This window comes from Hylobates moloch, unplaced genomic scaffold, assembly GCF_009828535.3.
Source record: "Hylobates moloch isolate HMO894 unplaced genomic scaffold, HMol_V3 SCAFFOLD_11, whole genome shotgun sequence".
Taxonomy (NCBI): Eukaryota; Metazoa; Chordata; class Mammalia; order Primates; family Hylobatidae; genus Hylobates; species Hylobates moloch.
The window spans coordinates 43,934,562-43,960,998 of record NW_026652286.1 but is presented as its reverse complement, the minus strand read 5'-3'; the positions used below and the strand labels follow the sequence as shown (position 1 = coordinate 43,960,998).

Sequence of the window (26,437 nt, the reverse complement as noted above, 5' to 3'; positions counted from 1 at the left end):
CTTAATATATTATTTTGTACTTGCTGCTGTGTTGCCTTCTGGTTGCATTCGAGTTATTTTGTGTTTGTTGGAGCCTCATCAGCTGATCTAAACCTACTCCCTGCCACCACTCCCACCAGGCCCATGTTGGTCATCAGAAATGGACTGACTCGGCTGGGCACAGTAGCTCACACCTATAATCCCAACACTTTGCGAGGCCAAGGCGGGCGGATCACAAGGTCAGGAGATCGAGACCATCCTGGCTAACACAGTGAAACTCCATCTCTACTTAAAATTCAAAAAATTAGCCAGGCGTGGTGGCGGGCACCTGTAGTCCCAGCTACTCGGGAGGCCGAAGCAGGAGAATGGTGTGAACCCGGGAGGAGGAGCTTGCAGTGAGCCAAGATCGCGCCACTGTACTCCAGTCTGGGTGACAGAGCAAGAAGACTCTGTCTCAAAAAAAAAAAAAAAACAGAAATGAACTGACTGCTGCAAATAACTCCTGTTACCACAGCCATGGCTAGTTTGTTTTTCTTCTGTTCTCTTTTTCAGGAGTAATGTGAGGATTCTTGCTTTTCTGGAAGCTAACACGTAGTCAGTGCCAAAGTAGTGACAGAAGAAATCTTGGGAGGAAGCATTTTTTTCTTGTACTTGAAACAGCTGCTGGGCCCACCATGGCTCCTGTGAAGATCAGCCATGTGGTATCATTTTCTTCTCAGGTATATTAATGAGCAGGCATGATTTGTTTTCTTGATAACTGAAAGGAGTGAAAAAAATAGGAGTCTTGGCTCCACTTTCAGGAAACTCCCAATCTAATAGAAGAGACATTGTGAGTTCAGAGTCTAAGAGAAGAAACAGCTCTTGCCCTCAGGTTGTTCCCACAGAAGTGCAGGAAGCGCGAAAGAAGTCTTCTTAGAAGTTGAAAGTACAGAAAGCAGCACCCTCAGGATTCCACTCAGTTTGAAGAGCACTGGCAAAGCTGTAAGCCCAGAAACTGCACCAGGATCCTCAGAAGGGGAGTTTGATCATTCTATCATTGAGAACAGGGTAGGACACTTGAGGTAATCCCAGATCTGTGAGGTTATCACCACCACCATCAAGTGTGATCTCAGCCTCCTTCCTAAAAGTTCTACAATATCCCAATTAGAGCTAGATCCTAGGCCCTGAGACCAGGCCTGATCTGATGTGGTGATTCTTAGGGACTTCGCACCCTTTCCTCTCCTGTCACTGCTCTATTTACTCCTACTCCACCTCTTTCCCTTCTGTTATCCTGGTCTTTCTCAAGGGGTGCCATTGGCATTTGGGGCCATAAGTCTGTATTTTGTAGCAATATTATTTACACGATGAGATACTTAGCATCCCTGGCCCCCAGGCTTCTTAGTCATTGTGACAGTCAAAAACATCCCCACACATTTCAAGAAGATCCTTAGACCAGGCACGGGACTCATGCCTGTAATTGCAGCACTTTGGGAGCCCAAGGCAGGAGGATCTCTTGAGCCCAGGAATTCAAGACCAGCCTGAGCAACACAGGGAGATCCCATTTCTACAAAAAATAAAAAATCAGCCCTGTGTGATAGCATGTGCCTGTGGTCCCAGCTACTCAGGAAGCCATGGTGGGAGAATTGCTTGAGCCCAGGAGGTTGAGGCTAACAGTGAGCCATGATTGTGCCACTGCACTCCAGCCTGGGCGACAGAGCAAGACCTTGTATCAAAAAAAAAAAAGACCCTTAGAGAATCTTTAGGAACTAATATATTAACCCCTATTCTTAGAAAAATAAAATTAATATTACACTTACCCTCCTTACCTGCATGGTCAGGCTAAACAATTTGCTTCATAGACTTTTTACTTTTTTTAGACGGAGTCTCGCTCTGTTGCCGAGGCTGGAGTGCAGTGGTGTGATCTCGGCTCACCATAACCTCCGCCTCCTGAGTTCAAGTGATTCTCCTGCCTCAGCCTCCTGAGTAGCTGGGATTATAGGCACATGCCACCATGCCCAGCTAATTTTTGTATTTTTAGTAGAGATGGGGTTTCACTATGTTGGCCAGGCTGGGCTCAAACTCCTGAGCTCATGATCCGCCCGCCTTGGTCTCTCAGAGTGCTGAAATTACAGGTGTGAGCCACCACGCCCAACTGCTTCATAGACTCTTAGCCTTATAAAATGCAGAGAACATTAGCTAGTTTCAAACTTCGTGTTTTCCACTGTACTCTGTAGAGACCCACTTCTGTAAGTTGAAGGGGAGAGGGGGACAAGTATGTCCCTAGTCCTCCCTACCTGTGCTTTAACCAGAGCTCTCCTTTTATTTATCAAAAAAAAAATGCACACGTGTGCGCACACACACACGTCAGTGTAAGATTTCAGTTAAAAGGGTTTTATTGCTAAAACAAAAAAGGTTGAAAACCATGAGTCTGGTCTCTCTCTTTTACTTATGGATGAAGACATTTAGATTACAGGGCTCATACCTGTAATCCCAACACTTTGGGAGGTTGAGGTGGGAAGATAGCTTGAGGCCAGGGTTGGAAACCAACCTGAGCAATATAGCAAGATCCCATCTCTACAAAACATTTTAAAATTAGCCAGGTGCGGTGGCTTACACCTGTAATCCCAGCACTTTGGGAGGCTGAGGCAGGCAGATTGCTTGAGCCCAGGAGTTCAAGACCAGCCTGGGAAACATGGTGAAGCCCCATCTCTACAAAAAATACAAAAGTTAGTCGGGTGTGGTGGCACGCACCTGTAGTCCCAGCTCCTCAGGAGACTGAGGTGGGAGGATCCTGAGCCTGGGAAGTTAAGGCTACAGTGAGCTGCGATTGTGCCACTGCACTGTACCCTAGGTAATGAGCAAGACCCTATCAATTAAAAATACAAATTAACTAGGTGCAGTGGCACACACCTGTAGTCCGAGCTACTCAGGAGGCAGAGGCAGGGGGATCACTCAAGTGATCCTCCCAGGAATTTGAGGCTGCAGCAAGCCATGATTGTATCCCTGCACTCCACCCTGGGCAAGACCCTGTCTCTAAAAAAAAAAAAAAGAAGAAATGTATTTATTTATTTATTTACTTATTGAGATAGGGTCTCACTCTGTCGCCCAGGCTGGAGTACAGTGGTGCAGTCTCGGCTGACTGCAACCTCCACCTCCCAGGTTCAAGCGATTCTCCTGCCTTGGCCCCCCAAGTAGCTGGGATTACAGAAAGAAAGAAATTTTGACCCAGAGAGAGAAAGTAGTTTACCCAAGATCTCTCAACCAAAAAATATCTGACTTTAGGTTAGAACTCAGAATTTATACTTAATATCACTATTGTTGACTTTGATTAATCACTTTATATCTAAGCATCAGTTATAAACTTAGAATAAAAATCTTTGACTTTCTTATCCCACAGAATAACTATAAAGATAAATAAATGTCCTTGGAAACATCTTGGCCGGGCACGGTGGCTCACACCTGTAATCTCAGCACTTTGGGAGGCCGAGGTGGGCAGATCACCTGAGGTCAGGAGTTCAAGACCAGCCTGACCAACATGGAGAAACCCCATCTCTACTAAAAATACAAAATTAGCCAGGCGTGGTGGTGCGTGCCTGTAATTCTAGCTACTCAGGAAGCAGAAGCAGGAGAACTGCTTGAACCTGGGAGGTGGAGGTTGCAGTGAGCCGAGATCGCACCATTGCACTCCAGCCTGGGCAACAAGAGCAAACTCCATCTCAAAAAAAAATAAGAAAAAAATCTTATAAATGAAATAGTGTATCATGGTGGTTAAGAGCTCTGCTTTTGGGCCGGGCACGGTGGCTCACACCTGTAGTCCCAGGACTTTGGGAGGCCGAGGCGGGCGGATCATGAGGTCAGGAGATCGAGACCATCCTGGCTAACACGGTGAAACCCCGTCTCTTCTAAAAATACAAAAAAAAATTAGTCGGGTGTGGTAGCGGGCGCCTGTAGTCCCAGCTATTCGGGAGGCTGAGGCAGGAGAATGGCATGAACCCGGGAGGCAGAGCTTGCGGTGAGCCGAGATTGCGCCACTGCACTCCAGCCTGGGTGACAGAGCGAGACTCTGTCTCAAAAAAAAAAAAAAAAAAAGAGCCCTGCTTTTGGCTGGGCACGGTGGCTCACGCCTATAATCCCAGCACTTTGGGAGGCTGCGGTGGGTGGATCACGAGGTCAGGAGTTCAAGAACAGCCTGGCCGCCGGGCGCAGTAGCTCATGCCTGTGATCCCAGCACTTTGGGAGGCCGAGGCGGGTGGATCACGAGGTCAGGAGATCAAGACCATCCTGGCTAACACGGTGAAACTCCGTCTCTACTAAAAATACAAAAAATTAGCCAGGCATGGTGGTGGTCGCCTGTAGTCCCAGCTACTCAGGAGGCTGAGGCAGGAGAATGGCGTGAACCTGGGAGGCGGAGCTTGCAGTGAGCCGAGATAGCATCATTGCATTCCAGCCTAGGCTACAAAGCGAGACTCTGTCTCAAAAAAAAAAAAAAAAAAAAAAAAAACCTGGCCAAAATGGGGAAACCCTGTCTCTACTAAAAATACAAAAAAATTAGCTGGGCATGGTGGTGGGCGCCTGTAATCCCAGCTACTCAGGAGGCTGAGGCAGAGAGTTGCTTAAATTCAGGAGGTGGAGGTTGCAGTGAGCTGAGATTGTGCCACTGCACTCCAGCCTGGGCGACAGAGCGAGACTCTGTCTCAAAAAAAAAGAGCTCTGCTTTCAGAAACCTGGGAATTCTGCTTTGCTTGGTTATTTAGCCTATGGCCTTCAGTAAGTTTCTGAACCTCTCAGCTTCAGTATTGATCTGTTAACTTGGAAGTAATAATAGTAACCACCTAAGAATTGTTATGAAGATTAAAGGAGGTCTGGTAAATGGGATAGAGAAAAATGGTATCTGTAAACCACTTGGCACATGATAACAGTATTCCTATGGCCTCCCATCTAGTGTCTTTTCTATCATGTTAGGATGACTGGGAAGGTTTGGGGTTTGGGGATCCCTCGTTCGTGGGCATCCTTTTTCCCTTGGGCTCAGTGAGATTCCTGATTTTCTCCTCCTCTCTTACTTAGGATCCCAAGTATCCTGTAGAGAACTTGCTAAACCCAGATAGTCCAAGGAGACCTTGGCTCAGCTGCCCTCAGGACAAGAGTGGGCAATTGAAAGTAGAACTACAGCTGGAGAGGGCAGTGCCCATTGGCTACATTGATGTGGGTGAGTTCTCTGTGGCCTAGGAAACTTGAGGAAGAAACAGGAATGATAGTCCCCTCTAACTACTCCACTAACATGTCTCAGTTCATTCTGGCTGAGCAGCATTTATGGAATAAGTTTTACCTGGGTGTCAAAGGGAAATGTGGCCCTTGCCCTTGGAGCAGATCTGTGTGGAGAACTCCAAGGGCTCTATTCACATAGAATACAATGTGAATGGCGCTCCTCAAATTATGCAACATAACTACCATGCTTTGATCTTAGTGGTCTGGGCAAAACCTTAGGACACTGACGTAATTATAAATCCCAGCCAGGCACAATGGCTCATGCCTGTAATCCCAACACTTTGGGAGGCCAAGGTGGGAGGATCCCTTGAGCCCAGGAGTGTGAGATCAGCCTGGGCAACATGGCAAAATCCCATCTCTACCAAAAATACAAAAATTAGCCAGGTGTGGTGGTGCACACCTGTAGTCCCAGTTACATGAGAGGCTGAGGTGGGAGGATCACCTGAGCCCAGGAGGTCGAGGCTGCAGTGAGCTGTGATAACACCACTGCACTCCAGCCTGGGCAACAGTGAGACCCTGTCTCACAAAAAATAAAAATAAATCCCAACAAATAGAACCTGCATACACCTGTAAATATCCACGTCAGGAGGATGCTGGAGAGATGAACTTTGCAAGGATAATCTAAGAAGGCTGAATAGGAGTTTATGGATTGAGAAGATTGACCTTAGAATTCTCTGGAATCTAGAACTGTCCAGTCCACTGGTCTCAGTTTTGTCAGGACAGAGAGATGTCAGGCTCCCTAGCAAGGAATTAAGAGAGACAGAATTTAGCTCTCTCCACCAGGGCCAGAGGACAGAGAAGCAACAAGTCTCTTTAATCAGGGGAAAGTTTCTGGCTGGGAGGAACATGGTGAATGTGTGACACTGGTATTTAGTGGACTGGAGTCTCATTCCACTCCAGTTACTGGCTCCCTGTGGGACTCCACATATCGCTGAACCTTTCTGGCTTTCAGCTAGCTGTAAAGTAGAGGAGTGTCCTCCTTCCACCATATTCCTTTGTCTTCAGTCATCTCATCCCTCTTATCCTTCTCTCAACCTTTCATCCCCAGGTAACTGTGGCTGTGCATTCCTGCAAATTGATGTGGGCCGTTCTTCCTGGCCCCTGGACAGACCTTTCATAACCCTGCTCCCTGCTACCATGCTAATGTCTCTAACTGATTCAAAGCAGGGGAAGAACCGCTCCGGGGTCCGCATGTTTAAAGATGGTAAAGAGGGCAAAAGCAGAAAAGACGGGGGTGGTCTTTATGAGAAACAGAGATGCAGTACTAAAGAGGACTGTGAGTGCTATTGGGTGTAGACTGTGGGAGGGAGCCTATGTAGGGGTTTAATAATATCTGTTGGGGGCAAAGGGTGGTTAAGGAATGGTGTGCTTGTGTGTGAGATTTGTGTGGTGAGGATGCATGCTAGCTGGGGAGATGGAGATTTATGAACTATTTATCTTTATACGTAACTTGTGGTTTGGTAGGGCCCAATATATAGAACACACACACTTATTGATTAATATATTTTTGTGGCCAGGCGTGGTGGCTCATGCCTGTAATCCCAGCACTTTAGGAGACCAGGACAAGTGGATCATCTGAGGTCAGGAGTTCGAGACCAGCCTGGCCAACATGGTGAAATCCCATCTCTACTAAAAATATAAAAATTAGCCGGCACGGTGGTGAGCGCCTTTAATCCCAGCTACTGGGGAGGCTGAGGGGGCAAAATTGCTTGAACCTGGGAGGCAGAGGTTGCAGTGAGCTGAGATCGCGCCATTGCATTCCAGCCTGGGTGACAAGAGTGAAACTCTGTCTCAAATAATAATAATAATATATTTTTGTGGGTATAAGTGTGGATGTAGGATAGATGTTTATGTAAGTGATGGAAGGCTATATAGTGGTTATAGTTGTGTAGCATATAATGTTTACTGAATTTGTACAAATCTCTGTTCACTAGGCACTACAGAAAAAACATAAGATCTGATTCCTAGCTTCTAGGGATGTACAGTCTCATAAGGATTTGTCTGTTTTTAAGTTGGAAGTATTTGTAACGTTGTAAAGGAAGAGAGACATTGGAGAGGCATATGATTTGGAGAAAGTGAGGTACTGACTGGACAGTGTTAGGAACTAAAAATATAGAGGGTTTGTGATATCGGAATGTGATACTGTGAGCATGTAGAGCACGTGGTGGTGTGAGGGAGGTTGAGGTCTTATGATCCAGGAAGGGCCAATATATATCTCAGGTAATCCACTGGGCCCTTACTCTGCAGGTAACTTCTTCTTAAAATGAGATATTGATGAGGTCCCTGGAGAGGTATAGAATTCATGCTGAGAATAGTGTGGAACTGTGACAGAGGAGTGATGAGAAGGCAAGGGACTGAATATGAGAAGGCCCTGACTGGCCTGCTTGGCATTACCATACCCTGAGCACCCAAGCTGAAGGGGACATTTACTGAAGACCTCCTTCTTCTTTTGTTGGAGGTTACTCTCTATAACTCTTTTCCTTAGTATTGACCTTTTCTTCCTCTTTCTGTCCCATTTATGCACTTCCATTCCCCCCTGATTTTGTTTCTCTTTTTTCCTTGAGTTGATTTCCTGGCTCCAGCCTCAGGAGAGTTATGGGATCGACTTCGCCTGACCTGCTCCCAACCCTTCACGCGTCATCAGTCCTTTGGTCTGGCCTTTCTACGGGTGCGTTCTTCTCTGGACTCCTTAGATGACTCTGTGGTGGGTCCCTCAGCCCTTGTGAGCTCTGTGCTGAACAAGGTATGTATGATGGTGTAGTGAAGATTTAATGTTTTCCCTTCCTTTTCAGGTTTCTGGTTAAGAAACTGATGCTTGTTTGAGACATAGACACACACACACATACACACACACACACAAATACAAGTATCAGTGGGCTTGATACCCTTTCTTCCAGGTAGGAGTGAACTCCTCTCCTTCCCTCTTTCTCACACGTGGAATATGGAAGTGAGTGAGCCTTGGATACAGTATACACAAAGCTTTTGGACTATTTGCTCTTTGGCCATAAATTATTCTTGGATCCAAACTTAACTTCATACTTTATTTCTAAGTTATTGGGTGACTGTAGCTTTTATCAGACTTTTCCTTTGAGCACTGTAAGTCCCAAAGTTCCCATGTAGTTTCTCTGTCATTATTCCCTTACAAAGTTATATCTTTACATGTGTGCTCTGCAGTTTCATTTGTTCCCCTGCTTTTCTCCCTGTACAACACATATATACAGGCATACCTTAGAGATGTTCCAGGTTTGGTTCCAGATCATTACAATAAAGCAAGTCACACACATTTTTTGGTTTTTCAGTGTATATAAGCCAACAATTATCTGAACCTTCAGCGAGTTGTAATCTTTTTTTTTTTTTTTGAGACAGAGTATCTCACTGTTGCCCAGGCTGGAGTGCAGTGGGGCGATCTCGGCTCACCGCAAGCTCCGCCTCCCAGGTTCTCGCCATTCTCCTGCCTCAGCCTCCCGAATAGCTGGGAGTACAGGTGCCTGCCACCACGCCCAGCTTATTTTTTGTATTTTTAGTAGAGACGGGGTTTCACCGTGTTAGCCACGATGTTCTCGATCTCCTAACTTCGTGATCCGCCCGTCTCGGCCTCCCAAAGTGCTGGGATTACAGGCGTGAGCCACTGTGCCCGGCCAGCGAGTCGTGATCTTTTTGCTAGTGGAGAATCTTGCCTCAGTGCTGATAGCTGCTGACAGATCAGGGTGGTTATTGCTGAAGGTTGGGCTGGCTGTGGCAATTTTGTAAAATAAGACAATTAAATTTGCCACATCAATCTACTCTTCCTTTCATGAAAGAGTTCTCTGTAGCATGTGATGCTGTTTGATAGCATTTTAACCACCGTACAACTTCTTTCAAAATTTGAGTCAATTCTCCCAAACCCAGCCACTGCTTTATCAACTAAGTTTATGTCATAGTCTAAATCTTTTTTTATCATTTCAATAATGTTCGCAGCATCTCCACCAGGAGTAGATTTCATCTCAAGAAACCACTTTGCTCATCTATAAGAAGCAACTCCTCATCTGTTCAGGTTTTATCTTGAGATTGCAGTAATTCTGTCACATCCTCATGTTCCATTTCTATTTCTAGTTCTCTTACTATTTTTTTTTTTTTTTTTCTGAGACAAAGTCTCGCTCTGTCACCCAGGGCTGGAGTGCAATGGCATGATCTCGGCTCACTGCAACCTCTGCCTCCCGGGTTCAAGCAATTCTCTCACCTCAGCCTCCCGAGTAGCTGGAATTACAGACACGCAGCACCACGCCTGGCTAATTTTTTGTATTTTAGTAGAGATGGGGTTTCACCATATTGACCAGGCTGGTCTCAAACTCCTGGCCTCAAGTGATCCACCCACCTCAACCATCCAAAGTTCTGGGATTACAGGCATGAGCCGCCACGCCCGGCCTAGTTCACATACTATTTCTGTCACATCTGCAGTTAATTTCCTCCACTGAAGTCTTGAAAGCCTACCAGGAGGGTTGGAATCAACTTCTTCCAAACTCATGTTAATGTTGATATTGTGACCTCCTCCCATGAATCACCAGTATTCTTAATGGCATCCAAGATGGTAAATTATTTCCAGAAGGTTTTCATTTACTTTCCTAGATCCATCAGAGGAATCGCTATCTATATGGCAGCTATAGCCTTACAGAATTTATTTCTTAAATAGCAATGCTTGAAAGTTGAATTACTCCTTGATCTGTGGGCTGCAAAATGGATGTTATGTTAGTAGGCATGAAAACAACATTAAGCTCCTTGTACATCTCCATCAGAGCTCTTGGCTTAGGTGCATTACCAGTGAGCAGAAATGTTTTGAAAAGGAATCTTTCTTTCTGAGTATTAGGTTTCAACTGTGGGTTTAAAATATTCAGGAAACCACGCTGTAAACTGATGTGCTGTCATCTAGCCTTTGCTGTTCCATTTATAGAGCACAGGCAGAGTAGATTCAGCATAATTCTCAAGGGCCGTAGGATTTTTTAAATGGTAAATGAGCATTGGCTTCAACTTAAAGTCACCAGCTGCATTAGTCCTAAAGAGAGGGTTAGCTTGTCCTTTGAAGCCAGGCATTGACTTCTCTTCTCTAGCTATGAAAGTCCTAGGTGGCATCTTCTTTCTTTTTTTTTTTTTTTTTCCTTTTGAGATGGAGTCTTGCTCTGTCACCCAGGCTGGAGTGCAGTGGCGCGATCTTGGCTCACCACAACCTCCGCCTCCCAGGTTCAAGCAATTCTCCTGCCTCAGCCTCCTGAGTAGCTGGAACTATAGGCACACACTCACACACCCGGCTAATTTTTGTATTAGTAGTAGAGATGGGGTTTCAACATATTGGCCAGGCTGGTCTCGAACTCCTGACCTTGTGATCCGCCAGCCTCGGCCTTCCAAAGTGCTGGGATTACAGGCATGAGCCACCGCGCCTGCCCCGCATCTTCTTTCAATAGAAGGCAGTTTCATCTACGCTGAAAATCTGTTGTTAGTGTAGCCACCTTCATCAATGATCTTAGCTAGATCTTCTGCATAACCTGCTGTAGCTTCTCCATCAGCACTTGCTGCTTCTTCTTGTACTTTAATGTTAAGGAGATGGATTTTTTTTTCCTTAAACTTCATGAACCAACCTCTGCTAGCTTCAGACTTCTCTTCTGCTGCTTCTTCACCTCTCTCAGCCTTCATAGAATTGAAGAGGGTTAGGGCCGTGCTGTGGATTAGGCTTTGGATAAGTGTGTATCATGGCTGATTTGATCTATCCATACTGTTAAAACTTTCTCCATGTCAGCAATAAGGCTGTTTTGCTTTCTTATCATTTATGTGTTCACTTAGAATAGCACTTTTAATTTTCTTCAAGAATTTTTCAGCTGGATGAGGTGGCTTATGCCTGTAATCCTAGCACTCTGTGAGGCCAAGGCAGGCAGATCCCTTGAGCTCAGGAGTTCAAGACCAGCCTGGGCAACATGGCAAAACTCCACCTCTACATAAAATACAAAAATTAGCCGGCCTGGTGGCTCATGCCTGTAATCCTAGCAATTTGGGAGGCTGAGGCAGGCGGATTGCCTGAGCTCAGGAGTTCAAGATCAGTCTGAGCAATATGGTGAAACTCCGTCTCTACTAAAATACAAAAGATTAGTCGAGTTTGGCAGCGTGCACCTGTTGTCCCAGCTACTTTACTTTCTACTTTAGTAAGAAAGGCATGGCAAAGGCTAAGGTAGGCTGAAAGCTAGGCCTCCTGTGGCAAACAGTTAGCCAAGTGGTAAATGCAAAGAAAAAATTCTTTTTTTTTTTGAGACAGGGTCTCACTGTCACCCAGGCTGGACTACAGTAGTGCAATCTGTACTGAGGCTGAGGCAGGAGAATTGCTTGAACCCAGGAGGCAGAGGTTGCAGTGAGCCAAGATTGCGCCACTGCACTCCAGCTTGCGCGACAGAGCAAGACTCCGTCTCAAAAAAAAAAAAAAAAAATTGGCCAGGCGCGGTGGCTCACGCCTGTAATCCCAGCACTTTGGGAGGCCGAGGCGGGTGGATCACGAGGTCAGGAGATCAAGACCATCCTGGCTGACATGGTGAAACCCTGTCTCTACTAAAAGTACAAAAAATTAGCCGGGCGTGGTGGCAGGCACCTGTAGTCACAGCTACTTGGGAGGCTGAGGCAGGAGAATGGTGTGAACCTGGGAGGCGGAGCTTGCAGTGAGCCGAGATCGTGCCACTGCACTCCAGCCTGGGTGACGTGCAAGACTCCGTCTCAAAAAAATTAAAAAATAAAAAATAATTATCTGGGTGTGGTGGCACGTGCCTGTAGTCCCAGCTACTTGGGAGGCCAAGGTGGGAGGATCACTTGAGCCTGGGAGGTGGAAGTTGCAGTGAGCTGAGATTGCAGCACTGTACTCTAGCCTGGGTGACAGTGAGACCCTGTCTCAAAAGAAAAGAACTTGGCCGGGCGCGGTGGCTCACGCTTGTAATCCCAGCACTTTGGGAGGCCGAGGCGGGCGAATCACGAGGTCAGGAGATCGAGACCACGGTGAAACCCTGTCTCTACTAAAAATATAAAAAATTAGCCGGGCGTGGTGGCAGGCGCCTGTAGTCCCAGCTACTCGGAGAGGCTGAGGCAGGAGAATGGCGTGAACCTGGGAGGCGGAGCTTGCAGTGAGCCGAGATCGCGCCACTGCACACTCCAGCCTGGGCGACAGAGCGAGACTCCGTCTCAAAAAAAAGAAAAGAACTTTTTCTTTGCATTTACCACTTGGCTAACTGCTTGCCACAGGAGGCCTAGCTTTCAGCCTGCCTTAGCCTTTGCCATGCCTTTCTTACTAAAGTAGTCGTCTCATCCCTCTTATCCTTCTCTCTGTGGCTGTGCTTTCCTGCAGATTGATGTGGGCCATTCTTCCTGGCCCCGGACAGACCTTTCATCACCCTGCTCCCTGCAACCACAAAGTGAGAGACATGTCACTTTTCACTTCATTTGAATACTTAGAGGCTATTGTAGGGTTATTAAATGGTCTAATTTCGATGCTGTTGTATCTCAGGGAGTCAGGAAGCCTGAAGAGAGGGAGAGAGACAGAGGAATGACCAGTCAGTGGAGCACACATACAACGTTTATCAATTAAGTTTGCCATCTTAGGTTAGGCACAGTGTCTCATACCTGTAAGGCTGAGATGGGAGAATCACTTGAGGTCTGGTGTCTAAAAAAAAGACCTTGTCTCTAAAAAAAAAAAAAAATTAAACAGGCATGGTGGCACACATCTGTAGTCCCAGCTACTTGGGACTGAGGCAGGAAGATCACCTGAGCCCAGGAGTTTGAGGCTGCAGTGAGCTATGATTAGTGCAGCTGCATTCCTGCCTGGGTGACAGAGCGATACTCTGTCTCAAAAACAAAAAAAGTTTACTATCTTATGTGAGCACAATTGGTGGCACCCCCAAAACAGTTACAATAGTAACATTAAAGATCACTGATCACAGATCACCGTAACAGATACAATAATAATGAGAAGGTTTGAAATGTGAGAATTACCAAAACGTGATGCAGCAACACGAAGTGAGCACATACTGTTGGCAAAATGGTGCTGATAGACTTGCAGCATTGTCACACACCTTCCTTTTTTTAAGCACACAGTATCTATGAAGCACAATAAAATTAAGTACGCCTGTACGCCTAAGATAAGATATATGGATTTCTAGCCCTGAGGTTATATCAATTTACTTCGATTTGCTCAACCAGGCTTCTAGTTTTTTTCTTAACCCTATTCTGACTCCTCTCCTCTTGCTTTCTTGTTACACTTGTTTATCTTTCTAAGCCAGTACCCTCCATCATATTTCATTCATAAAAAAAAGAGTGTTTTATCATATAAAGCTAGAGTCATGGAATTTTAGAGATCATCCAGCCCCCACCATCTCATTTTCCATCTCAGATAGGAAATCTTTTATATGTTCAAAGTCATACAGCGAATCAGAACAGCATAAGGACTAGGTCTTCTGTCACTACACTCTGCCTACACTACACACTCTGCCTCTTGTGCACACTATACATTTCTTAGAAGTTTCAAACCTTTCACAACCAAAAGAATCCCAGTTCACATGAGCGAACTTCACAAGAGTCACTCCTTTTGAGATTCCTGAGAAAAGAGAGGCAGCATTGGGAAGAGAAAATCAAGTTAGAACAGAAAGAACAAGAGTAGATCCTTTTGTCGTGCAGTTTTAGGAGAGATCCAGAGAGTTAAGACAAAGTCATGTTTGGTCTGAGACTATTCTTCCATTGTGGAAAGGGCTAAAAAATGTAAAAGGACCGATGGTGGCAGTTCAGTGTGCCCTACCAGGTTCCACTGTTGCAGTGCTAGGAGCTGACATGACTGGAGCTCGATCTCTGTGATCCTGCCTAGTCAATAAAATGAAGCTCCGTGAGATTAGGAACCTGTCTGTCTTGTTCTGTAATGCATTCCTGGCACCTAGAACATTGCCCAGAGCAAAGTAGCCTTTTAGTGTAAATGTTCATTATATAAGTGACCTTTTAAAGGGGAGTTGTAGATAGAATCACCATAAAACTTATCATCCAAAACAGGACACTTTAAGGGCAAAGGAGAGCGCTATTAATAATTACACTAAGGCCACGCACAGTGGCTCATGCCTTTAATTCTAGCACTTGTGGAGACCAAAGTGGGAGGATCATTTGAGTCCAGAAATTCAGGACCAGCCTGGGCAACATAGCGAGATGCTGTCTCCACAAAAAATTTATTATTATTATTATTATTTTTTTTTTGAGATGGTGTCTCACTCTGTCACCCAGGCTGGAGTGCAGTGGTGCGATCTTGGCTCACTGCAAGCTCCTCTTTCGGGGTTCACGCCATTCTCCTGCGTCAGCCTGCCCAGCAGCTGGGACTACAGGCGCACGCCACCACGCCCGGCTGATTTTTTGTGTTTTTAGTAGAGACAGGGTTTCACCATGTTAGCCAGGATGGTCTCCATCTCCTGACCTTGTGATCTTCCCACCTCGGCCTCCCAAAGTGCTGGGATTACAGGCGTGAGCCACTGCGCCCAGCCAAAAAATTTATTATTTATTATTTATTTATTTATGAGACAAGGGCTTGCTCTGTCATCCAGGTTGGAGTGCAGTGGCGTGATCACTCACTACAGCCTCTACCTCCTGGGTTCAAACGATCCTCCCGCGTCAACCTTCCAGTAGCTGGAACTACAAGTGCATACTACCAGACCCAAATAATTTTTTCTTTTTTTTTTTAGACAAAGTCTCGCTCTGTCACCCAGGCTAGAGCACAGGGGGCACGATCTCGGCTCACTGCAACCTCCCACCTCTGATTTTTATAGAGACCAAGGTCTCACTATGTTGCCCAGGCTGGTCTCAAACTCCTGGGCTCAAGCAGTCCTCTTGTCTCAGCCTCCCAATGTGCTGGGATTACAGGCGTGTACCACCACACCCAGCCTCTACAAAAAATTTAAAAATTAGGTACAGTAACTCATGCCTGTAATCCCAACACTTTGGGAGGCCAAGGCGATTGGATCGCATGAGCCCAGGAGTTTGAGACCAGACTGGGCAACATGGCAAAACCCCATCTCTACAAAAATAACAAATTAGGCAGAGTGGTATACACCCGTAGTCCCAGCTACTCAGGAGGCTGAGGTGGTAGGATCACTTGAGCCTGGGAGTTCAAGGCTTCAGTGAGCTGTGATTGTGCCATTGCACTCCAGCCTAGGCAACAGAGCTAGACCCTGTCTGAAGAAAAAAAAAAAATTATCCAGGCATGGTGGCCTGTGCCTGTCATCCTAGATACTTAGGAGGCTGAGGTAGGAGGATCACTTGAGCCCAGGAGATCGAGGTTGCAGTGAGCCGTGATCATACCACTATACTCCAGCCTGAGTGACAGAGTGAGGCCCTATCTCAAAAAATAATAATTATTATTATTATTGTACCGAGACAACAGATAGGACTGTTCCAGGCAAACCAGTACCTATGTTCACCCCAGTTTTAGGATAAATAAAATTTTCTCAGAATTCTTTTCCACTTTGGCCATCTAAATTACTCTGCACTTCTAGGACCATGGTGGGATGGAGGTCAAAGGGAGACAGCAACTGCAGAGTCTTGTCAGAAGGTATTGAACATCAACAGCAGGGTGAAACATACATGCAGGTAATTTGTGAAACTGTAGTGAAGGAATGTCCTGAAACATTTCAGCAAGAGACAAATGGTACATGTAAGCTGGGATTACAGATGGATGGCACTCAGTTTTATAATTTAGGATGCCTAAAACGTCATAGACTTTTTTTCTAATGAGTCATTCTAATTGGTATGTTATAGTGAAAGCAAAACATAGGGCTTTTAACTCTGTGAAATGGGGTTATTATGATCACCAGTTTTCCAGTAAGAAAAGCACAGAGAAATTTAGTGGAGTGACCCAGGTCACACTGCCAAATAAGTCTTGGAGTGGATTTGAACCCAGGCCACTTGATTCCAACTAACCTTTGCTTAGAAGCTAATAATGAATCATTTCCTAATAATTAATTTCCTGATAATCTCACTTAGAGTTAAGGTTAAAATAAACTATCTCTACACACCTATCTAGTTACCCTTTCTAGTAGCATTCACTGTAACATTCATGAGACAAGGTAAAGAAAAACGAAAACCTGGAAAATTAAAGAAAAGATTTCAGGATTATTGCTAGGTCCAAGAAAAGATTGTAATGGTAATTAGAAAATATTAAAGAGTTAATGAGAATAAAAATACTACTCAAGCTTGTAGAATGAAGCCAAAGTCATACTTTACAAGAAAGACATTTACCTTTAAAATAACCTGTGATAGAAGAATCAGAGTTGAAAATTAAAGACAAAAATTTTTTAAGGTAAGGGGAGAAAGGAAATTTCAATAAATAAAAAAGGAAAAAGGAATTAGGGGGCCGGGTACAGTAGCTCACGCCTGTAATCCCAGCACTTTGGGAGGCCGAGGCAGGCAGATGACTTGGGACCGGGAGTTCAAGACCAGCCTGGCCAACATGGCAAAACCCTGTCTCTACTAAAAATACAAAAATTAGCTGGCTGTGGTGGTGCACGCCTGTAATCCTAGCTACTCAGGAGGCTGAGGCATGAGAATCACTTGAACCTGAGAGGCGGAGGTTGTAGTGAGCTGAGATCATGCCACTGCACACTGCACTCCATCCTAGATGGCAGAGTGTGACTGTGTCTCAAAAAAAAAAAAAAAAAAAAGAGGGGCCAGGTGCAATGGCACATGCCTGTAATCTCAGTGGTTTGGGAGGCCAAGGAAGGATGATCACTTGAGCCCAAGAGTTTGAGACCAGCCTGTGCAACATAGTGAGACCTTGTCTCTACAAAAAATTGTTTTTAATTAGCTGGACATGGTGGTGTGAGCCTGTGGTCCCAGCTGCTCGAGAGGCTGAGGTGAGAGGATTGCTTGAGCCCCAGAGTTCAAGACTACAGTGAGCCATGATCCTGCTACTGCATCCCAGCCTGGGTAGAGCAAGACGCCATTTTTTTTTCTTCTTTTTATTTGAGACAGGGTCTCACTCTGTCACCTGGCTGGAGTGCAGTGGTGCAGTCACAGCTCACTGCAGCCTTGGCTTCTGAAGCCCAAGCAGTCCTCCCACCTCAGCACCTCAGCCTCCCAAGTAGCTAGGACCACAGACATGCACTACCACGCCTGGCTAATTTTTTTGTTTTTGTATAGACAGGGTCTCACTATGTTGCTCAGGCTGGTCTCAAACTCCTGGGCTCTAGCAGTCCTCCCACCTTGGCCTCCTAAAGTGCTGAGATTACAGCCACAAATCGCTGTACCCAGGGTGAGACCCCCATCTCTTTTTTAAAAAGTAGGGGTATAATCACAGATAAATTGAATTTTGACAAAGAATTAAGTCAGCATATGATGATATAAATAAAATCTCTATGCAGAAATTATCTTGGGAGATTATTGCACATAGACATTTCTGGAGCAAGGAGGTTATAAAATGCCTGTGATAGTTAGATATGGTGGCTAATGCTCTCTGTATGCCCGATATCTATATGCATATATACACACACACACCTCTTTGTAGATGGCTAGAAACTGTGGCTAAAACTGGTAGGTTTTTAGTTGCAAGTTAACAAAATTGTTCACAAAATAAATCATGCTAAAAACTTAACAATATTATTCGATAATATTTAGAAGGAAATAATGAAATAATTGTCCCCAAAAAGTTCAGGCATTTAAGAGTAGTTCAATAGTTTGAGTAGGCCCTGGCACTAGGTAGCAGTGTCCCCTGGTGGTGAATCTTGGTATTTCATATCTCTCCATTTTTTTCCTCAGGGTTCTTCTGATGCTGAGGAGTCTGGTCCTAGCCCCTGGCTAGCTAATCCTTCCATCCGGAGGACATTCTTCCCACATCCCCATACGTATGTACCTGACAGAGTGGAAGTCTCCCAGCCACCTCTGAGATCTTTCTCCTGGAAAAGAAATGCTATCAAGTCACTGACAAGCACACAAGACCAGCCTGGGTTCACCAAATTAATCACATACTCTAGGCCTAACCCTATCTGTATATTAAACTAGCTTTCTTGTTTAGATGCCATTGACTTCAGTGAGCAGAATAAGATCTATATTTCAAGTGGAACCAAGTACTGTCTGTTTCCCTGCAGTGACACCAAGGAAATTTCAGACCTCAGGAATATCCTAACACAGCTGCAGCCAGGGACTCTGGGGCGTTCAGCCCACATGGTGCTTTCTGCTGCCCGCAGGGTGCCTCCAGTCAGTGTGGCAAGCCCAAAGAACAACCATGCAGAACCAGGTTCCAGTCATCCAGTCAGGGCAGGTGAGTCCACATGACCTGTTCCTTCCTGTCCCTAGCAATGCCCTTCCTCCCTGAATCTACCATTGCTCTAAAGGGATGGCTCACAAGTGGGACTTCATGTGGTAGAAAAGATAATTGTTGGTGTCTTGTTACCAGAAGACAAATCAAATATTGTACAGTAATTGAAAAAGCACTGGCCTAGGAATCAGGAATCCTTATCTCTTTGGGCCTCAGCTGTCAACCACATAAGGAAAGACGTAGTTTATTATTTTAAAAAGACTAGAAGGGCACCTACTATAGGCTAGGCCCTAGAGCTATGAAAGCACTTTAAAATATATTAAATGCTGTACAAAGTGTTTCATAAATTCAGAATAACCAGACAAATGGAGGTTGATGGTTTTTATTATCACTCATTTGATGGATATTTATTAAACATCGTTTGTGCCAGGCTCTGTGCTAGGAATACCACAGTAAATAAAATAGCAATGCTCCTTCCCTAGTGGAGAAACACATGTCAGTGTCACACAAATAAATTTAAATCTTCAAACTGTGATGAGTACTGTCAAGGAAAAGCATAATTGGATGACTGGATTTAGATTAGAGAATCCAGGGAAAGTGCCTCATAGGAATTAGCATTTCATCTAAGACTTGAAGAGTGAGAAAGGCACGCTCTGCCTCCAGGCAAAGAGGGTAGAAAGAATATTCTTAGAAGAAGGAACATCATATGTGAAGACTGTTTTGTTAAAGAACTATATTTAATGAGCATTTCTAATACAGAGCCCAGAGCAGAGGAGCAAAACTCGGAGAATGATGTGGGCAGGATGAAAAGAAGAAAAGTGCAGCACCAAAGGTAAGTAGATCAATATGAAAGACCCAAATCACCTCCCCAAACCTTATTGCCCTTTTGCAGCTGTCCTTCCCCCTAGTCTTGTTTTATTAAGGTCAGAGAGTATCCTTGTGTCTGGGTTTAACCTGTGGGTCTAGACCTAAGGGCAGTGAAGAAAATATATCCTTGTCCACATGTTGTCAGGTTTGGAACTAGGCAAACAGGCAGTCCTGTAGTGAACCAGAATCTGAAGATAAGTATGCTGTATTTCATGGGCTTCATCAAAATCTAAATCTTTGCCCTGGCGTGGTGGCTCATGCCTGTAATCCCAGTATTTTGGGAGGCCGAGGTGGGTGGATCACCTGAGGTCAGGAGTTCACCAACACGGCGAAACCTCGTCTCTACTAAAAATACAAAAATTAGTCGAGTGTGGTGGCACGCGCCTGTAATCCCAGCTACTCCAGGGAGGCTGAGGCAGGAGAATCACTTGAACCCAGGAGGCGGAGGTTGCAGTGAGCCGAGATCACGCCATTGCACTCCAGCCTGGGCAACAAGAGTGAAACTCTGTCTCAAAAAAAAAAAAAAAAAATCTGAATCTTTTCTGCTTCGAAGGACACTGTCAAGAAAGTAAAAGACAACCCATAGAATATGGAAGAAAGTATTTCCATATCATATATTCAATAAGGCTCTTTTATCTAAAATATATAAAGAACCTTTACAAGTCAACAATAGAAAGATATCCTAATTTTTAGAATGGACAAAGAATCTGAATAGAATTTTCTCCAAAGAAGATATATAAATGGCTATTAAGCACATAGAAGATGCTCAACATCATTAGCCATCAGAGAAATGCCAATCAAACCCACAATGATTATTTCACACCTACTAGGATGGCTGTAATAAAAAAGATGGACAGTAACAAGTGTTGGCAAAGATATGGAGAAATTGGAACTCTCATACATATTGCCAGTGGGAATGTAAAATAGTGCAACTGATTGGAAAACAGTTTGTCAGTTTCTCAAAATGTTTATATAGAGTTACCATATGACCTAGCAGTTCAGCTCCTAGGTGTATACGTCCAAAGAATTGATAACAGGTGTTCACACAAAAACTTACAGGCAAGTGTTCAGAGCAGCATTATTCATAATAGCCAAAAAATTGAAACAACCCAAATGTCTATCAGCTGATAAATAAAATGTGGTATATCTATACTGTGGAATATTACTCAGCCATAAAAAAGGAATATAGTACTAATACCTGCTCCAACATGGATGAACCTTGAAACCATACTAAGTGTAAGAAGTCAGTCACAAAAGACCATATATTGTATGATTTCATGTCCCGAATAGGCAATTCCAAACCACTAAAGTAGATTAGCAGTTGCCAGAGTCTGGTTTGGGGTTTCTTTTCTTTTTCTTTCTTTTTTTTTTATTTTTGGTGTTTTTTTTTGTTTTGTTTTTTTTGTTTTTTTGAGACAGTGTCACACTCTGTTGCCCAGGCTGGAGTGCAGTGGCACAATCTCGGCTCACTGCAACCTCCATCTCCTGCTTCAAGCCATTCTCCTGCCTCAGCCACCCAAGTAGCTGGGACTACAGGCATATGCCACCACACCCAGGTAATTTTTGTGTTTTCAGTAGAGATGGGATTTTGCCATGTTGGCCAGGGTGGTCTTGAACTCCTGACCTCAGGTGATCCACCTGCCTTGGCCTCCCAAAATTCTGGGATTACAGGTGTGAGGCACTGCGCCCAGCCTGGGTTTGGGGTTTCTTTTGGGGGTAATGAAAATGTTCTGGAATTACATGGTTGTGATTACACAACTCTTGTCAATACAGGGTTTCGAATTGAATTTATATATATATAAACAATTGAAACAATTGAATATATATATATATATTTTTTTTTTTTTTGTGAGACAGAGTTGTGCTTTCTCACCCATTCTGGAGTGCAGTGGCATGATCTCGGCTCACTGCAACCTCAGCCTCCCAGGTTCAAGCTGTTCTCCTGCTGCAGCCTCCCACGCTGGGTCTACAGGTGCACATCACCACACCCAGCTAATTTTTGGTTTTTGTTTGTTTTTTGAGATGGAGTTTTGCTCTTGTTGCCCAAACTGGAATGCAATGGCATAATCTCAGCTCACTGCAACCTCTGCCTCCTGGGTTCAAGCGATTCTCCTGCCTCAGCCTCTTGAGTAGCTGGGATTACAGGTGCCCGCCACCACGCTCAGCTAATTTTTGTATTTTTATTAGAGACGGGGTTTCTCCATGTTGGTCAGGCTAGTCTTGAACTCCCGACCTCAGGTGATCCGCCCGCCTCGGCCTCCCAAAGTGCTGGGATTACAGGCGTAAGCCACTGCGTCTGGCCTAAGTTTTGTGTTTTTAGTAGAGACAGGCGAATGTTGGCCAGGCTGGTCTCGAACTCCTGACCTCAGGTGATCTGCCTGCCTCGGCCTCCCAGAGTGCTGGGATTACAGGCGTGAGCCACCATGCCTGGCCTTGAATTTATATTTTTAAAGAGTGAGTTTTGGCCAGGCGCGGTGGCTCACGCTTGTAATCCCAGCACTTTGGGAGGCGAGGCGGGCGGATCACGAGGTCAGGAGATCGGGACCACGGTGAAACCCCGTCTCCACTAAAAATACAAAAAAATTAGCCGGGCGTGGTGGTGGGCGCCTGTAGTCCCAGCTACTCGGAGAGGCTGAGGCAGGAGAATGGCGTGAACCCAGGAGGCGGAGCTTGCAGTGAGCCGAGATGGTGCCACTGCACTCCAGCCTGGGGGACAGAGCGAGACTCCGTCTCAAAAAAAAAGTGAGTTTTATGGTATGTGTACTATATTTCAATTAAAAAATAATAACCCAAGGGCAGTAATAGAATCTCTGTTCTCAGATGTTCAAAGGTTAAATGTCTTCCCTCAAGTCTGGTATATCAGGTGGGAAAACCAGGACCCCAACCCAGGGTTTCTAGGTCTGCATTAACTCTTCTACATTATTTTTGCTCTGATTCCAGGCTCCTTCAGCCCTTATGGCCTCTTACTAATAGCTGGTCTTTAACTGTTCTTTCTCACAGGCCTTTATCCAACTCTAATTCTTGGCCAAACAGGAGGGAGATAGCAAGAGCACGGCAAAAAAAACAGCACCGACCCCAGGCCCAAAGCAGTGGTGGCCAGGATAGTGGACAGTGCCCGATTTGTGCAGGTAAGATGCTTGGGCACAGGGAGTTGTTGTATGACAACTAGGCATTCCTTGAGGGAGGAATAGGAGATCTGGGGGTACTGCCAAGAAACATTTGAATTTGGAGTGCTGGCTTCCGTCATCTCTGCAGCTCTCAGGTGTGGAACTGTATTTTTAGTCAAGTGTAATTCAAGACAAGTGTGTACTGAGCACAGTGTGCCAGCTAAGCTGAGGAAGGGACATGGGCCCTGCCCTCAGGAGAAGAATGAAACCAAACAATGTAAAACACGATCGGAGAGGGCCTAGAATTTCCTTCGTAACTTTCTCCTACATGTCCAAATGCTGGTTTCTCTTTCAGTCTCTGTTCAAGTGGTTCTTCTTTGCCAAATATTCTCTTATCTGCCCAGATCATCTCTCCCAACTGAGCTTCTGCAGGATTCTCTGATTCCCTTGGACTTAGCACTTCTCACTGTCTGCTGTGTATCAATGTTATTTGTCTTCATAGCTTATCCAGACTTCTTGGGGTGACCTTCTGCCTGGGAGCAGGCTGTTTTGTTTACCTCCTTCTCTCCCCCACAGGTTCCTTCTGGATTGAGATTCTTCCCCAGCATGCTGCCACTTGTGGAGAGACCTCCCCACCTCACCCAGCTTCTCCCTCATCCTCATCATCTTCGTCCCAGTCTGTACTGTGGGTGTCCTCCCCAGAAAGTTCACCCCCTGTCTCCTGGGTTCAGTGCCCTATCTGCCAGTTGCAGTTCTCAGCAAGAGAAGTAGAAGAGCATGCCAGCATATGTGGGGACTTCCCTCAGGCATGAGCCATGAGGTCGTGTGGTTTTGCCCCACCCTCTGTGACTGAGACTGGGACTGAATCGCTTGACAGCTGAGAAGAGCTGCTGAGGCCAAAGCTCCCTCTCTTCTCCCCTCCACTCATTCCCTCAGGACTCTGCCTGAGGGCACCTCTGTGCCTAGCCTGATCCCCATTCCCAGTTGTCAAGGCTTCTGTGACCATGGCACCCGATTCTCCTAAGGCCAGCTCTGTTCTTTTCCTCCTTGGAAGTCTCCTTGGAACTTTTGGGCCTTGGGACACCATCCAGAATGTCTTTCCCTCTGTGACTGGTGCCCATTCTCATGCCCATTTTCCTGAAAGGAAAACCGAGTCCCAGTGAAGAGCAAATGCTGCCTGACAGATAAAATCCTGTGGTGTGCTGGGAATGTGCGTGTGGGTTTTGAGCACGAGGCTGACATCCAGCAACCCATAACCTGAGCTCTCAGTCTTCTTTGTGGACTTCTGTCCTGGGCATAATCAGATAATGGTGATGTGTGTGACACTAAGCAAATTATTTATTTTAGCATCCAGAATTAACTGAGAGAAAAAAATCTCCCATCCTCCCGCTCACAGAGCTATGATAGGGACCAGATGGGTTAATGACTAAGGAGTAGTTCTAGGCTTGGCTATGGAACCTTGGGCAGATCCCATTCCTTATCTACACAAGGAGGTGATTGGACCAGAGGGTGTCAAAGATTCCCTCAAGCTGTGATATTCCAAATTCTGTTCCCAGCTTCTTCGAGCAAATATGTCTTCTCTCCCCTTTCCCAGAAGATTTCACTGTGTGGCACTAACACTGGTTCCCTTGGTCCCCAGGGTACAGAGCAGAGGGGGAGCAGCTGGTCCTGCAAAGAGAGGGCCCAGGGTGGGGTTTTGAATAGATAGAAAAGAGGGTGATAGGCACAGTCAGGGAGAAGACTGAGCAGGAGTTCAGTCCTTTGGTTCCTGCCAGCACAGGTGCCAGCATAGGTGGGCGCAGCCATGGACCCCATCACGGTTAGAAGCCTGCTCCCCTACCTTCTCCCATTCTGCTCCCATTTCTACCCATGAATAAAACAAAAGATTGGCCCAAAGGCACTGCAGGGGCATCCTATCTGCCAAGCAGGTGGCGGACATCACTATGTAGGTGGGAGAAGAGCCCCTGGAACCCTGAGCTTGGGCCCAGAAGAGACGAGCAGTGAGGATGGGGCCGAGCCTGGTAGAAGAGAGGGACGAGGCAGTGCCAACGGGGAGAAATGCCCCCCAAAGCAGGGGAGGGCAAAGCGGGAGGATTGGTGAAGAAAGAGTATGTTGGGATCCTGCTGGGGCCCTGGTCAGAGCTGAGGGGCTTGGCAAAAGCCCACACAAAACCCTCCTGTGTGGACATGTCTGGGCCTGCCCATGGGAGAGGCTCTGGGACTTTAAGAGGGAAGAGCAGCTGGGAGATGAAGTCAACAAGAGGGGAGCTGGGTCCGAACAGATCCTGTGCACCTGTATGTGGGGTTAGGCTGCCAGGGCAGCCCACCCCTGCTTTAACCTACCGTTGCTCAAGGTACCCATAGGTAGCCCTTCTGTTGGGGGGCTCCTGGGAGGGTGGAAGTCAAGCTGAGGAAGGGGCCCCTGGTCAGACCCACCTGAGGAAGGGGCCCCCAGTCTCCCCAGTGGGGGAAGAATAGAAAGCCCCCACTGTACAGTGTCAATTTTCCTAACCTCAGAGTCTACACAATAAAATGGTGAATAAGACAATATTTGCCAGTGTGTGTTTGGGACAAGGAAGAATATAATGGTGGCTGGATATAGAGGGTTAAGTGCTAGAACATGGAAGGGTGAAAGCGGCCCCAAAACAAAGGGAGTTGAAACTCAGGGTCCTAGCCTCTCCACTCCTTCATCCGCCAGCAGCCTAACTGGACTGAGATCGTGAACAGGAAGCTCAGGTTCCCACCTCCACTCCTGGGTGCCATCCAGGAGGGCCGATTGGGCCTTGTGCAGCAGCTGCTGGAGTCAGGGATTGAGGCCACAAGCAGTGGACCAGGCTGGTCCCTGTGGAATGTGGAAGAGGCCGAGGACTGCTCCTGGAGGGAAGCACTCAACCTGGCCATCCGCCTGGGCCATGAGGCCATCACCGATGTGCTGTTGGCCAGTGTCAAGTTTGATTTCCACCAGATCCATGAGGCCCTGCTAGTGGCAGTGGACACAAACCAGCCAGCAGTGCTGCGTCGCCTGCTGGCCCAGTTGGAACGGGAGAAGGGTCACAAAGTAGTCACCAAGTCTTTCTCAGTGGCTTTCTTTGACTCATCAATTGATGGCTCCCGCTTTGCACCTGGTGTGACTCCCCTCACCCTGGCCTGCCAGAAGGACCTGTATGAGATAGCACAGCTGCTCATGGAACAGGGCCACACCATTACCCAGCCCCACCGGGTCTCCTGTGCCTGCCTCGAGTGCAGCAATGCCCGCCGCTATGACCTGCTGAAATTCTCTCTGTCCCGCATCAACACCTACCGTGACATCGCCAGCAGGGCCCACCTCTCACTGGCCAGTGAGGACGCCATGCTGGCTGCCTTCCAGCTTAGCCGCGAGCTCAGGCACCTTGCACGCAAGGAGCCTGAATTTGAGGTTGGTTTCTCATACTTCCCTCTTCCCCTGGTGCCCCATGTCTGTTCTTCCACCAGAGCATGGTTGGGCCTGTGGTGGGTGTTCTGGGAAGCTTGGAAGCTACAGAAAGAGGACGAGGCCTGGTCTCTGTTCTCAGGAAACCTCTAGTTTGATGGGGTGTCAAAGCATCCCCCCTGAGGGGATTTCATTCTAATGGCAGAGAACAGCCACTCCAGAGGGGCCTAGTCTTATGGGGGAGGCACAACCCCCACTCCAGGGGAGCCCTGAGTCTCTCTGAGGGAGGAGAGAGAACAGAAACAACTAGAAAAACAGCTGGACAGACTTGGAGATGACATTCAGTAGAATACATCACGTCTGAATACCTACTAGGTGTTCCCACCCGGAGCATTGTGTGTTGCGGCTCTCAAGCGTGTGATCAGAGCAGGGAGAAGGCAGAGAGAGGGGACAAGGTGCTTCCAGGACACTTGTCTTCATTCATTGCCACTGTGAATCGTGCTAACAGGGCTTCCAAAGCCCAGAAAACAGGTCAGGAAAGCCATAGCTGTT

The 26,437-nt window shown here is 46.3% G+C and overlaps 1 protein-coding gene across 1 annotated transcript in view; it reads left to right on the top strand.

Annotated features, from left to right (window-relative positions):
* Positions 1 to 26,437, top strand: part of XNDC1N (XRCC1 N-terminal domain containing 1, N-terminal like) — a 51,116-nt gene that overhangs the window by 4,302 nt on the left and 20,377 nt on the right. The window contains 11 exon segments of the mRNA XM_058446642.1: positions 532 to 698; positions 5,023 to 5,164; positions 6,272 to 6,427; positions 7,788 to 7,966; positions 18,004 to 18,089; positions 18,333 to 18,505; positions 19,262 to 19,334; positions 22,370 to 22,497; positions 23,053 to 23,161; positions 24,071 to 24,116; positions 25,151 to 25,891. Coding sequence (XP_058302625.1) covers positions 654 to 698; positions 5,023 to 5,164; positions 6,272 to 6,427; positions 7,788 to 7,966; positions 18,004 to 18,089; positions 18,333 to 18,505; positions 19,262 to 19,334; positions 22,370 to 22,497; positions 23,053 to 23,161; positions 24,071 to 24,116; positions 25,151 to 25,891 — 1,878 coding nt within the window. The 5' untranslated portion in view covers positions 532 to 653.